The 15,479-nt window shown below is 45.2% G+C and overlaps 1 protein-coding gene across 3 annotated transcripts in view; it reads left to right on the forward strand.

Annotated features, from left to right (window-relative positions):
- The first annotated feature begins 623 nt into the window (after positions 1-623).
- Positions 624-15,479, forward strand: part of LOC115180889 (OX-2 membrane glycoprotein-like) — a 45,902-nt gene continuing 31,046 nt past the window's right edge. For 2 of the 3 annotated variants that reach the window (XR_003873173.1, XM_029743030.1), the window contains exons 1-5: positions 624-692; positions 802-910; positions 1,119-1,442; positions 4,857-5,186; positions 13,771-14,051. Coding sequence is in view for 2 of the 3 variants with exons in the window: in XM_029743030.1 (XP_029598890.1) it covers positions 835-910; positions 1,119-1,442; positions 4,857-5,186; positions 13,771-14,051 (1,011 nt within the window). In the remaining variant the exon portion in view is untranslated. The remainder of the gene's footprint in view (positions 693-801; positions 911-1,118; positions 1,443-4,856; positions 5,187-13,770; positions 14,052-15,479) is intronic. The other variant, XM_029743031.1, reaches the window with a different exon arrangement.

Raw genomic sequence — 15,479 nt, forward strand, 5'->3', positions numbered from 1 at the left:
GGGGTACTGTAATGCCCTGGCCATAGAGAGGGTTTTTTTGTTCTTTATTTTGGTTAGGCCAGGGTGCTACATTGGGTGGGCGTTCTATGTTCATTTTTCTATGTTGGTTTGTTTCTTTGGTTTGGCCGTGTGTGGCTCCCAATCAGGCACAGCTGTAGTTCGTTGTTGCTGATTGGGAGTCACACATAAGTAGCCTGTTTTTCCTTTGGGTTTTGTGGGTGATTGTTCCAGACCGTTGTGCAGGTCTGATCCGCAACTACAGAAAACATTTGGTTGAGGTTATTGCTGCCGAAGGAGTGTCAACCAGTTATTAAATCCAAGGGTTTACATACTTTTTCCACCCTGCACTGTGAATGTTTACACAGTGTGTTCAATAAAGACATGAAAACGTATAATTGTGTGTGTTATTACTTTAAGCAGAATGTGTTTGTCTATTGTTGTGACTTAGATGAAGATCAGTTCAAATTTTATGATCAGTACAGGTAATTCCAAAGGGTTCACAAACTTTTTTTCTTGCCACTGTAGGTTATAATGCTCTGTTATAATTGGTTATAATGCTGAATAGAGGGTTACAATGTTGAGAGAGTTGTGTCCTCCTCTGGTTCCTGGATCCAGCTACAGGAGTCCGTCTGCCAGTAAGATGAGGTTGCTACAACGCTGACCGACAACACGTCTCACAAACTGGATCACAGGTAGGGGAAGTAAAAATCAGATGAAACTTTATATGCTGAAGTTCATTGTGACTGTTGGCTGTGGATGTTCCATGGTGCTATTTTTAACAGTAGTCATGTTCTTTATCAGTAACCTGTATGCCACACACTCCTGCAGACCAAGATGTGTGGATCTGCCCTGTCTCGGTGGCTGATGCTGTGTCTGCAGCTATTGGTGATGCTGGTTTTCAGGACACAAGGTAGCCAACACTCAACATATTTCACTACGTTACAGTAGGTTTAGGTGCCATGTTGAATCAAAAGTAGTGGATATTTCCAATAGAAAATGCTATTCTTCCTTTGCAGTGAGAAAGCATGTTTGACTTGGTATGTGGTCGACCACCTTAAAATAGTGAATTGTATTGAGTTTCAGTGCTTCTCGTTGGTTGACTTCCTGTCATGTGTCAGGTGAGGTCATCGCCCCCTCCAGCATGACCGCTGTGGCGGGCCTCCCCTTCACGCTGGGCTGTAACATCACCATAGCGACTGGCGACACGGTCAAGCAGGTCCGCTGGCTGAACAAACACAAGCAGGTTCTCTTGGCGTACGAGCCGGGCGAGTCGGTCAGAACCACCTCCCGCCAAGACGACGTGGAGCTAACTTCATCGCACCGCAACGTCAGCGCCATCACCATCAAGAGGGCGGGGCCTAACGACGAGGGCTGCTACCACTGCATCTTTGACATCTACCCCAGCGGAGCACAGGAGGGAAAGACCTGCCTCAGTATCGAAGGTGAGTTTGGCCTCAGTCTAAACAAGGTGGTTTGGTAAACCACGCTCATGTGATGAGTAGCCTTGACTGAGATCTGAAGACTTGCATTAGTGCCCAGAGGTAATGCATAGGCTTTAGCTCAGCATGCAAACCCTGTCTTGGGGGAACAAGATTTGAACCCCGGTCAGTCACACTAGCAAGGACTTCCAGATATACTGTAGATTCCAGGACTATGGCATGCAATAGCTTCCTTAATTTCTCCTCCTCAAATACTCTCTCTCCAGCACCAGGTGACCTTTCTCATAGGGTTGGCACATTCCCAATTGTTACATTTTTCTAAATTGTAAAACAAAGCCGCCTGTGAATTTTGTTTATTTTTACAAGGCTTGTAGTTCCCATGTTTTTCAGCACAGTTGATTTGTCTGCTGATTGTGTAAGGTAATGAAAAGTCAGCATGCTCACTTGGCCCTCCCATCCCGGAATATATCAGTTGTGGATAATCAGAAACAGGAAGTGGGTTGAGGTCAGCCATACTCAACAGACCAGGGCCCAGATACTTTCTCTAACTGTAACGACCACAACAAGAGGACACCTCTAACCCTCTGTCGTATTACTGCCCCAAAGATACTGCTGAAAATATAGTGTATGTGGACACCCCTTCAAACTGGTGGATTCGGCTATTTCTGACAGGTGTTTAAAATCGGCTACACATCCATGCAATCTCCATAGACAAACATTGGCAGTAGAATGGCCTTACTGAAGAGCTCAGTGACTTTCAACGTGGCACCGTCATAGGATGCCGTGGAAACGCGTTCTCTGGATTTATGAATCACGCTTACCATCTGGCAGTCCGAAAGGACGAATCTGGGCTTGGCGGATGCCAGGTGAACGCTACCTGCCCGAATGCATAGTGCCAACTCAAAAATTTGGTGGAGGAGGAATAATGGTCTGGGGCTGTTTTTCATGGTTCGGGCTAGGCCCCTTAGTTCCAGTGAAGGGAAATATTTTTGTGTATATATATATATATATTATATATATATATATATTTCCCTTTATTATTTTCCCCTAACCCTACAACCCCTGCCCTAATTGGAATAAATTAATGGACAACAACACTTAGGCCTCTTCTTCCAGCTTATAAATACTATATACATTTTACAGACACAATGTATTTTACAATAATAATCTTTTGTTTGTTTTTAATCCCATCCTTCAACTACCTCCAACCCCTCTCATATACATTGGCAAGAAAAAGTATGTGAACCCTTTGGAATCACCTGGATTTCTGAATAAATTGGTCATATAATATAACATTTGATCTGATCTTCATCTAAGTCACAACAGTAGACAAACACAGTCTGCTTAAACTAATAACACACAAACAATTATACGTTTTCATGTCTTTATTGAACACACCATATACACATTCACAGTGCAGGGTGGAACAAGTATGTGAACCCTTGGATTTATTAACTGGTTGACCCTCCTTTGGCAGAAATAACCTCAACCAAACGTTTTCTGTAGTTGCGGATCAGACCTGCACAACGGTCTGGAGGAATTTTGGACCATTCCTCTTTACAAAACTGTTTCAGTTCAACAATATTCTTGGGCTGTCTGGTGTGAACCGCTCTCTTGAGGTCATGCCACAGCATCTCAATTGGGTTGAGGTCAGGACTGACTGGGCCACTCCAGAAGGCATATTTAATTTTTTCTGTTGAAACAATTCTGTTGATTTATTTCTGTGTTTTGGATCGTTGTGCTGTTGCATCACCCAACTTCTGTTGAGCTTCAATTAGAGGACAGATAGCCTTACATTCTCCAGCAAAATGTCTTGATAAATTTGGGAATTCATTTTCCCGTCGACGATAGCAAGCTGTCCAGGCCGTGAGACAGCAAAGCAGCCCCAAACCACGATGCTCCCTTCACTATACATTACAGTTGGGATGAGGTTTTGATGTTGGTGTGCTGTGCCTTTTTTTCTCCACACATATTGTTGTGTGTTCCTTCCAAACAACTCAACTGTAGTTTCATCTGTCCACAGAATATTCTGCCAGTAGCGCTGTGGGACATCCAAGAGCTCTTTTGCAAACTTCAGATGTGCAGCAATGTTTTTTTGGACAGCAGTGGCTTCTTCTGTGGTGTCCTCCCATGAACACCATTTTGGTTTAGTGTTTTACGTATCGTAGACTCGTCAACAGAGATGTTAGCATGTTCCAGAGATTTCTGTAAGTCTTTAGCTGACACTCTAGGATTCTTCTTAACCTCACTGAGCATTCTGTGCTGTGCTCTTGCAGTCATCTTTGCAGGACGGCCAGTCCTAGGGAGAGTAGCAACAGAGATACTTTAGAGATACTTTTGTAACTCTTTCCAGCTTTATTCAAGTCAACAATTCTTAATCTTAGGTCTTCTGAGATCTCCTTTGTTCGAGGCATGGTTCACATCAGGCAATACTTCTTGTACATTGTTGTGATTATTTTTATAGGGCAGGGCAGCTCTAACCAACATCTCCAATCTCGTCTCATCGATTGGACTCCAGGTTGGCTGACTCCTGACTCCAATTGGCTTTTGGAGAAGTCATTAGCCTCGGGGTTCACATACTTTTCCCCAATGTTTAAATTATGTTTTCAATATAGACAAGAAAAATACAACAATTTGTATGATGGTAGTTTAAGCACACTGTCTATTGTTGTGACATAGATAAAGATCATATAACATTTTATGACCAATTTATTCAGAAATCCAGGAAATTCCAAACGGTTTACATGCTTTCTCTTGCCACTGTATTTCTGAAAACCATCCAGTGAAGGGAAATCTTAACGCTACAACATACGACATTCTAGACGATTTTGTGCTTCCAACTTTGTGGCAAAATTTTGGGGAAGGCCCTTTCCTGTTTCAGCAAGACAATGTCCCCCTGCACAAAGCGAGGTCCATACAGAAATGGTTTATTGATATCGGTATGGAATAACTTGATTGGCCTGCACAGAGCCCTGACCTCAACCCCATCGAACACCTTTAGAATGAATTGGAACGCCTACTGCGGACCAGGCCTAATCGCCCAACATCAATGCCCGACCTCACTAATGCTCTTGTGGCTGAATGGAAGCAAGTCCCCACAGCAATGTTCCAACATCTAGTGGAAAGCCTTCCCAGAAGAGTGGAGGCTGTCATAGCAGCAAAGGGGGACCAACTCCATTTTAATGCCCATGATTTTTGAATGAGATGTTCATCGAGCAGGTGTCCACATACTTTTGTTCATGTAGTGTGCATAAGGTTTTAAATGGATCCAAATGATTTCTATATTTAAATGCCTTGCTGAAATGTAAGCCTCCAAACACTTTGTTATATCTCTCTAACCCACTACTATGAATGTGCTCCTCCCATTCCAATGCTCACTTACTGATACCTTCCTCTGTCTCCCTGTGTCTGACCCAGTCAAAGTGGGCAACGAGGGTAATAAAACAGCCATCAGCGGGAAGCTGGCCACCATGTCCTGCTGGTACGGCCTCCCAGACAAAGTACGCCAGGTCCTGTGGAGAAAGACTGCAGAGCAGGGCGACACGACCACGTTGGCCTCCTTTGCCAAGCGAGGCCAACCCAGCATTGAGGAACCTTATCGGGGACGCATGACCCTGAACCCCTCCCTGGGAGACACCCAGCTGTCCATCAGGCCGGTGAAGACGGAGGACGAGGGCTGCTACACCTGCGAGTTCCACACCTACCCAGAAGGCACCAGGAGTGCCACGGCCTGCCTCTTTGTATATGGTGTGTATGGATGGGGGTTATTAGGGGTCATTTGGAAGGTTGTATTGTTGAAATGAACTTATATCTCAGGGAGTATATCCACTGAGGCTATTGCTGTAAGGAAAGTTTTAATTGATAATGGTTTTTGCTGGAATGTCCTGCTGTCAATCTTCATTGATAAAGATGTGGCTCAAAACCAGTAGCAGTCATCTACTGCCCAGCCATTCTAGTATACTTTATATTTAGTTTGTTGGAAAACGTAGCCATGTGCCCCAAGGTAGTCAGTTGTTGTGCTCATTGAAGGCCAAACAGGCCCATTGAGACTGAATGAGAGGATGTGTGTTTATGTCTATACACTCCAGGTCATTAAAGGGCCATGTGTAATCACACTGTAATCACACTGTTATCACACTGTAATCACACTGTAATCACACTGTAATCACACTGTAAAAATGTGATGATTTCCCGGATGATGTTGTCATAGTAGACATTCTAATAGTAAATTGGAAGGAATAGTAGATAGGAAGGAAGTCGTATTATAAGATGATACACTTCTCCCTGTCTGTGTGTGTGTGTGTGTTTCCCAGATATAGCACAGGAAAGGGAAGAGCTTTATGTAGCCGGTGGAAGGAGCCAGAATGGGTCACAATGCTACTGTTTAGACCTGCTGTGGAGACACTATTGTACAGTTACTAAACCCAGGGCCCTTTAGGGGTGGAAGGCTACCCTTTAGTGCAGGGCTGCCCAACCCTGTTCCTGGAGAGATACCCTCCTGTAGGTTTATACTCCAACCCTGTTCCTGGAGAGATACCCTCCTGTAGGTTTATACTCCAACCCTGTTCCTGGAGAGATACCCTCCTGTAGGTTTATACTCCAACCCTGTAGGTTTATACTCCAACCCTGTAGGTTTATACTCCAACCCTGTAGGTTTATACTCCAACCCTGTAGGTTTATACTCCAACCCTGTAGGTTTATACTCCAACCCTGTAGGTTTATACTCCAACCCTGGAGGTTTATACTCCAACCCTGTAGGTTTATACTCCAACCCTGGAGGTTTATACTCCAACCCTGGAGGAGGGTATCTCTCCAGGAACAGGGTTGGAGTATAAACCTACAGGAGGGTATCTCTCCAGGAACAGGGTTGGAGTATAAACCTACAGGAGGGTATCTCTCCAGGAACAGGGTTGGAGTATAAACCTACAGGAGGGTATCTCTCCAGGAACAGGGTTGGAGTATAAACCTACAGGAGGGTATCTCTCCAGGAACAGGGTTGGAGTATAAACCTACAGGAGGGTATCTCTCCAGGAACAGGGTTGGAGTATAAACCTACAGGAGGGTATCTCTCCAGGAACAGGGTTGGAGTATAAACCTACAGGAGGGTATCTCTCCAGGAACAGGGTTGGAGTATAAACCTACAGGAGGGTATCTCTCCAGGAACAGGGTTGGAGTATAAACCTACAGGAGGGTATCTCTCCAGGAACAGGGTTGGAGTATAAACCTACAGGAGGGTATCTCTCCAGGAACAGGGTTGGAGTATAAACCTACAGGAGGGCATCTCTCCAGGAACAGGGCTGGAGTATAAACCTACAGGAGGGTATCTCTCCAGGAACAGGGTTGGAGTATAAACCTACAGGCGGGTATCTCTCCAGGAACAGGGTTGGAGTATAAACCTACAGGAGGGTATCTCTCCAGGAACAGGGTTGGAGTATAAACCTACAGGAGGGTATCTCTCCAGGAACAGGGTTGGAGTATAAACCTACAGGATGGTATCTCTCCAGGAACAGGGTTGGAGTATAAACCTACAGGAGGGCTTCTCTCCAGGAACAGGGTTGGAGTATAAACCTACAGGAGGGCATCTCTCCAGGAACAGGGTTGGAGTATAAACCTACAGGAGGGCATCTCTCCAGGAACAGGGTTGGAGTATAAACCTACAGGAGGGTATCTCTCCAGGAACAGGGTTGGAGTATAAACCTACAGGAGGGTATCTCTCCAGGAACAGGGTTGGAGTATAAACCTACAGGAGGGTCTCTCCAGGAACAGGGTTGGAGTATAAACCTACAGGAGGGCATCTCTCCAGGAACAGGGTTGGAGTATAAACCTACAGGAGGGCATCTCTCCAGGAACAGGGTTGGAGTATAAACCTACAGGAGGGCATCTCTCCAGGAACAGGGTTGGAGTATAAACCTACAGGATGGTATCTCTCCAGGAAGAGGGTTGGGCTGTTTTAGTGCATTCTGCCCACTGAAATATAAGAACCACAAATGTTATGCCCTTGGTGGCATACTGAGATAGATATGAGTATTTCACACTGGAAACTCAACATTGCCTATTGTAATTTCACAGTTATGGAATTTAACTTATAGAATTTGACTTTGATAGAATGCCTCTTAGATGCTGTGTGGCAGGCTATGGACTGATTACAGAACTCCTCTTAGATGCTGTGTGGCAGGCTATGGACTGATTACAGAAGTCCTTAGATGCTGTGTGGCAGGCTATGGACTGATTACAGAACTCCTCTTAGATGCTGTGTGGCAGGCTATGGACTGATTACAGAACTCCTCTTAGATGCTGTGTGGCAGGCTATGGACTGATTACAGAAGTCCTTAGATGTTGTGTGGCAGGCTATGGACTGATTACAGAACTCCTCTTAGATGCTGTGTGGCAGGCTATGGACTGATTACAGAAGTCCTCTTAGATGCTGTGTGGCAGGCTATGGACTGATTACAGAAGTCCTTAGATGCTGTGTGGCAGGCTATGGACTGATTACAGAACTACTCTTAGATGCTGTGTGGCAGGCTATGGACTGATTACAGAAGTCCTCTTAGATGCTGTGTGGCAGGCTATGGACTGATTACAGAAGTCCTCTTAGATGCTGTGTGGCAGGCTATGGACTGATTACAGAAGTCCTCTTAGATGCTGTGTGGCAGGCTATGGACTGATTACAGAAGTCCTTAGATGCTGTGTGGCAGGCTATGGATTGATTACAGAACTCCTCTTAGATGCTGTGTGGCAGGCTATGGACTGATTACAGAAGTCCTCTTAGATGCTGTGTGGCAGGCTATGGACTGATTACAGAAGTCCTCTTAGATGCTGTGTGGCAGGCTATGGACTGATTACAGAAGTCCTCTTAGATGCTGTGTGGCAGGCTATGGACTGATTACAGAATGTGAGTGTTGGGACTTGGGATTGATAAAGTTGTTAGAGGGTGGGGTGATGATTCTGGAGACAGGAAAGAGGGGATTTAAATGGGCTGAGACCCAGGGGATGACTGGGTCACTGTTTTCCCTAGACACAGGCCCTCTCTGTCTGTCTGTGTCTGTGTGTGTGTGGTGCTCTGATCAGTATGTCTCTGTGTGAGTCCCTCTGCTCCAATCTCATCCAAACAGCCCTGCTTTTGTCCACTGTAAAGACAGCAGAAAACCCAGGCACCGATGCCCATCTGTCATTCCGTCCTGTTTCCATGTTGTGCAGTCTGATATAGTGAGGTCTCATTGTGTCAGATGGAGACTGGAGGGTTGGAGGCCATGTCCTGTTTCCATGTTGTGCAGTCTGATATAGTGAGGTCTCATTGTGTCAGATAGAGACTGGAGGGTTGGAGGCCATGTCCTATTTCTCTGAGTCTGTTATGCCATGATGAAGACAGAGGAACTAACACAACACCAGACAACACAATAAAACAACAAATACCAGACAAGATAACACCAGTCAGACCACACCAGACCAGATAACACCAGTCAGACCACACCAGACTAGATAACACCAGACTAGATAACACCAGACTAGATAACACCAGACCACACCAGACTAGATAACACCAGACCACACCAGACTAGATAACACCAGCCAGACCACACCAGACAAGATAACACCAGTCTGACCACACCAGACCAGATAACACCAGACTAGATAACATCAGCCAGACTACACCAGACAAGATAACACCAGTCTGACCACACCAGACCAGATAACACCAGACAAGATAACATCAGTCAGACTACACCAGACTAGATAACATCAGTCAGACCACACCGGACCAGATAACACCAGTCAGACCACACCAGACAAGATAACGTCAGTCAGACTACACCAGACCAGATAACACCAGTCAGACTACCAGACCAGATAACATCAGTCTGACTACACCAGACCAGATAACACCAGTCTGACTACACCAGACAAGATAACACCAGCCAGACCGCACCAAACAAGATAACACCAGACAAGATAACACCAGTCAGACCACACCAGACTTGATTACACCAGACTAGATAACACCAGACTAGATAACACCAGACAAGATAACACCAGTCAGACCACACCAGACTAGATTACACCAGACAAGATAACACCAGACTAGATTACACCAGACAAGATAACAAGATCAGTCAGACCACACCAGACAAGATACCACCAGACTAGATTACAACATCAGTCAGACCACACCAGACAAGATAACACCAGACTAGATTACACCAGACTAGATTACACCAGACAAGATAACACCAGACAAGATTACACCAGACTAGATTACACCAGACTAGATTACACCAGACTAGATTACACCAGACAAGATAACACAAGACAAGATAACACCAGACTAGATAACACCAGTCAGACCACACCAGACTAGATAACACCAGACTAGATTACACCAGACTAGATAAACCCAGACTAGATAACACCAGACAAGATAACAAGATCAATCAGACCACACCAGACAAGATAACACCAGACAAGATAACAACATCAGTCAGACCACACCAGACAAGATAACACAAGACAAGATAACACCAGACTAGATAACACCAGACTAGATAACACCAGACTAGATTACACCAGACTAGATAACACCAGACTAGATAACACCAGACTAGATTACACCAGACTAGATTACACCAGACTAGATTACACCAGACTAGATTACACCAGACAAGATAACAACATCAGTCAGACCACACCAGACAAGATAACACAAGACAAGATAACACCAGACTAGATTACACCAGACTAGATTACACCAGACTAGATAACACCAGTCAGACCACACCAGACTAGATAACACCAGACTAGATTACACCAGACTAGATAACACCAGACTAGATAACACCAGACAAGATAACAAGATCAATCAGACCACACCAGACAAAATAACACCAGACAAGATAACAACATCAGTCAGACCACACCAGACAAGATAACACAAGACAAGATAACACCAGACTAGATAACACCAGACTAGATAACACCAGACTAGATAACACCAGACTAGATTACACCAGACTAGATAACACCAGACTAGATAACACCAGACTAGATTACACCAGACTAGATTACACCAGACTAGATTACACCAGACAAGATAACAACATCAGTCAGACCACACCAGACAAGATAACACAAGACAAGATAACACCAGACTAGATTACACCAGACTAGATTACACCAGACTAGATTACACCAGACTAGATTACACCAGACAAGATAACACCAGACTAGATTACACCAGACAAGATAACACCAGACAAGATAACACCAGTCAGACCACACCAGACAAGATAACACCAGTCAGACCACACCAGACTAGATAACACCAGTCAGACCACACCAGACTAGATAACACCAGACTAGATTACACCAGACTAGATTACACCAGACTAGATTACACCAGACAAGATAACACCAGACTAGATTACACCAGACTAGATTACACCAGACTAGATTACACCAGACAAGATAACAACACCAGTCAGACCACACCAGACAAGATAACACAAGACAAGATAACACCAGACTAGATAACACCAGACAAGATAACAATATCAATCAGACCACACCAGACAAGATAACACCAGACAAGATAACAACATCAGTCAGACCACACCAGACAAGATAACACCAGACTAGATAACACCAGACTAGATAACACCAGACTAGATAACACCAGACTAGATTACACCAGACAAGATAACAACAACATCAGTCAGACCACACCAGACAAGATAACACAAGACAAGATAACACCAGACTAGATTACACCAGACTAGATTACACCAGACTAGATTACACCAGACTAGATTACACCAGACAAGATAACACCAGACAAGATAACACCAGACAAGATAACACCAGACAAGATAACACCAGACTAGATAACACCAGACAAGATAACACCAGACAAGATAACAAGATCAGTCAGAGCACACCAGACAAGATAACACCAGACAAGATAACACCAGACAAGATAACACCAGACAAGATTACACCAGACAAGATAACACCAGACAAGATAACACCAGTCAGACCACACCAGACAAGATAACACCAGTCAGACCACACCAGACTAGATAACACCAGTCAGACCACACCAGACTAGATTACACCAGACTAGATTACACCAGACTAGATTACACCAGACTAGATTACGCCAGACTAGATTACACCAGACTAGATAACACCAGACTAGATAACACCAGACAAGATAGCAAGATCAATCAGACCACACCAGACAAGATACCACCAGACAAGATAACAACATCAGTCAGACCACACCAGACTAGATTACACCAGACTAGATTACACCAGACTAGATTACACCAGACTAGATTACACCAGACTAGATAACACCAGACAAGATAACAAGATCAGTCAGACCACACCAGACAACACAAGACAAGATAACACCAGACTAGATTACACCAGACTAGATAACACCAGACAAGATAACAATATCAATCAGACCACACCAGACAAGATAACACCAGACAAGATAACAACATCAGTCAGACCACACCAGACAAGATAACACCAGACTAGATTACACCAGACTAGATTACACCAGACTAGATAACACCAGACTAGATTACACCAGACTAGATTACACCAGACAAGATAACAACATCAGTCAGACCACACAAGACAAGATAACACCAGACTAGATTACACCAGACTAGATTACACCAGACTAGATTACACCAGACAAGGTAACACCAGACAAGATAACACCAGACAAGATAACACCAGACTAGATTACACCAGACTAGATTACACCAGACAAGATAACACCAGACAAGATAACACCAGACAAGATAACAAGATCAGTCAGACCACACCAGACAAGATAACACCAGTCAGACCACACCAGACTAGATAACACCAGTCAGACCACACCAGACTAGATTACACCAGACTAGATTACACCAGACTAGATTACACCAGACTAGATTACACCAGACTAGATAACACCAGACGAGATAACACCAGACAATATAGCAAGATCAATCAGACCACACCAGACAAGATACCACCAGACAAGATAACAACATCAGTCAGACCACACCAGACAAGATAACACCAGACTAGATTACACCAGACTAGATTACACCAGACTAGATTACACCAGACAAGATAACACCAGACAAGATAACAAGATCAGTCAGACCACACCAGACAACACAAGACAAGATAACACCAGACTAGATTACACCAGACTAGATAACACCAGACTAGATTACACCAGACTAGATTACACCAGACAAGATAACACCAGACAAGATAACACCAGACTAGATAACACCAACTGGAGTTGGGAACCACTGTTGGGGATCCTGGAGGACTGGAGTTGGGAACCACTGTTGGGGGTACTGGAGGACTGGAGTTGGGAACCACTGTTAGGGGTACTGGAGGACTGGAGTTGGGAACCACTGTTGGGGGTCCTGGAGGACTGGAGGGAACCACTGTTAGGGGTACTGGAGGACTGGAGTTGGGAACCACTGTTAGGGGTACTGAAGGACTGGAGTTGGGAACCACTGTTAGGGGTACTGGAGGACTGGAGTTGGGAACCACTGTTAGGGATACTGGAGGACTGGAGTTGGGAACCACTGTTAGGGGTACTGGAGGACTGGAGTTGGGAACCACTGTTAGGGGTACTGGAGGACTGGAGTTAGGAACCACTGTTAGGGGTACTGGAGGACTGGAGGGAACCACTGTTAGGGGTACTGGAAGACTGGAGTTGGGAACCACTGTTGGGGGTACTGAAGGACTGGAGTTGGGAACCACTGTTAGGGGTACTGGAGGACTGGAGTTGGGAACCACTGTTAGGGGTACTGAAGGACTGGAGTTGGGAACCACTGTTAGGGGTACTGGAGGACTGGAGGGAACCACTGTTAGGGGTCCTGGAGGACTGGAGGGAACCACTGTTAGGGGTCCTGGAGGACTGGAGTTGGGAACCACTGTTAGGGGTACTGGAGGACTGGAGTTGGGAACCACTGTTGGGGGTACTGGAGGACTGGAGTTGGGAACCACTGTTAGGGGTACTGGAGGACTGGAGGGAACCACTGTTAGGGGTACTGGAGGACTGGAGTTGGGAACCACTGTTAGGGGTCTTGGAGGACTGGAGTTGGGAACCACTGTTGGAGTACTGAAGGACTGGAGTTGGGAACCACTGTTAGGGGTACTGGAGGACTGGAGGGAACCACTGTTAGGGGTACTGGAGGACTGGAGTTAGGAACCACTGTTAGGGGTACTGAAGGACTGGAGTTAGGAACCACTGTCTTATACTGTAATTCACCATAAACATGATCTCTCATCCATTGTGTGTGATGTCTCCCTCAGTGCTGCCCAACCCAGAGATCACCTACATGGCCTCCAGCGGGGTCATCGAGGCCAACTGCACAGCCGCAGCCCGTCCTGCAGCCCAGATGGTGTGGAATGTGGAGGGGGACAACCGGACGCTGGGGCCGTCCGTGTCCTCGTCCTACGACCAGGGGGACGGCACCACCCTGGTCACCAGCACCCTCCTCCTCCAGGAGGGCCTGCCCCACGACCTATCCGTCAAATGCATGGTGCACCACCGAGGCCTGGACTCACCCATGTCCGTCAACCTCAATGGTGAGCAGCTCAGAGAATCACATTGGCTCAATGAAGATTTATATATTAGCAGTAAATCATTAATACATGTCTTATAATTGATCTAATAAAGGTATATTAATGATACTTTTTTTTAATAAAGTGTCACCCAGATTTTTTCTGCTTATGAAGACAAGTCTGCTTAACAGCCCTCGCAATGTGACAGTGCTGGGTTCAAATATTTTATTTTTTTCAAATGCCATACACGGAGTGCGATAGGCAGGGTTTGCACTTTTAGGACTATTGTTTTGGGTCCATTCCGCCAGGAGAGGTCAATCAAGCCCAGGACTTGGGACCACTGTTTGAACCCAGGTCTGCATTGTGGTTCAACATGTGTAGAGTTGTGTGTTGAAATCCTGTATTGTAACACTGTCCTTCCTGATCTAGTTTTGTGATTGGATCCATTTGGGGGAGTGATTCCTAGGAAAGCTTCAGTTGCTATTCTAGTTATGTACAATTATGGCTCGTTTGATAGACCATTAAGTGCTACAGTTTCCAGGAAGTGGAAAACCAAAATAAGCATCAAGCCTTTTCCACAGTACATCTATCTCTCTTGTTGTGAAGCTCATATCATGAGTTATGGTCAAAATGAGGCATAGTTTAATGTCCTTGAAGTCAATAATGTGGTCCTGTCTGGCTCAGTTGGTCATGACACTAGGAACGCCAGGGTCCTGGCTTCGATTCCCGAGGGGTCAGATTTGTTTACCAAAATGTATGCACTCACTGTACTGTAAGTCATTTTGGAGAAAAGCGCCTACTAAATGGTATATGCTATTAAATCAAATGTTATTTGTCACATGCGCCAAATATGACAGATGTAGACCTTACAGTGAAATGCTTACTTACAAGCCCTTAACCAACAATGCAATTTTAAGAAAATACAAAAAAAAAGAAAAAAGTAAGAGATAAGAATAACAAATAATTATAGAGCATAAGTAAATAACAATAGCGGGGCTATATACAGGGGGTACTGGTACAGAGTCAATGTGCGGAGGCACCGGTGGCCAGGTAATTGAGGTAATATGTACATGTAGGTAGAGTTATTAAAGTGACTATTTGATTAGCTGTTCAGGAGTCTTATGGCTTGGGGGTAGAAGCTGTTTAGAAGCCTCTTGGACCAAACTTGGCGCTCCGGTACTGCTTGCCGTGCGGTAGCAGAGAGAACAGTCTATGACTAGGGTGGCTGGAGTCTTTGACGATTTTTAGGGCCTTCCTCTGATACCGGCTGGTATAGATGTCCTGGATGGCAGGAAGCTTGGCCTCAGTGATGTACTGGGCCGTACACACTACCCTCTGTAGTGCCTTGCGGTCGGAGGCCGAGCAGTTGCCATACCAGGCAGTGATGCAACCCGTCAGGATGCTCTCGATGGTGCAGCTGTAAAACCTTTTGAGGATCTGAGGACCCATGCC

The sequence above is a fragment of the Salmo trutta genome, unplaced genomic scaffold (genome assembly GCF_901001165.1).
Source record: "Salmo trutta unplaced genomic scaffold, fSalTru1.1, whole genome shotgun sequence".
Classification (NCBI taxonomy): Eukaryota; Metazoa; Chordata; class Actinopteri; order Salmoniformes; family Salmonidae; genus Salmo; species Salmo trutta.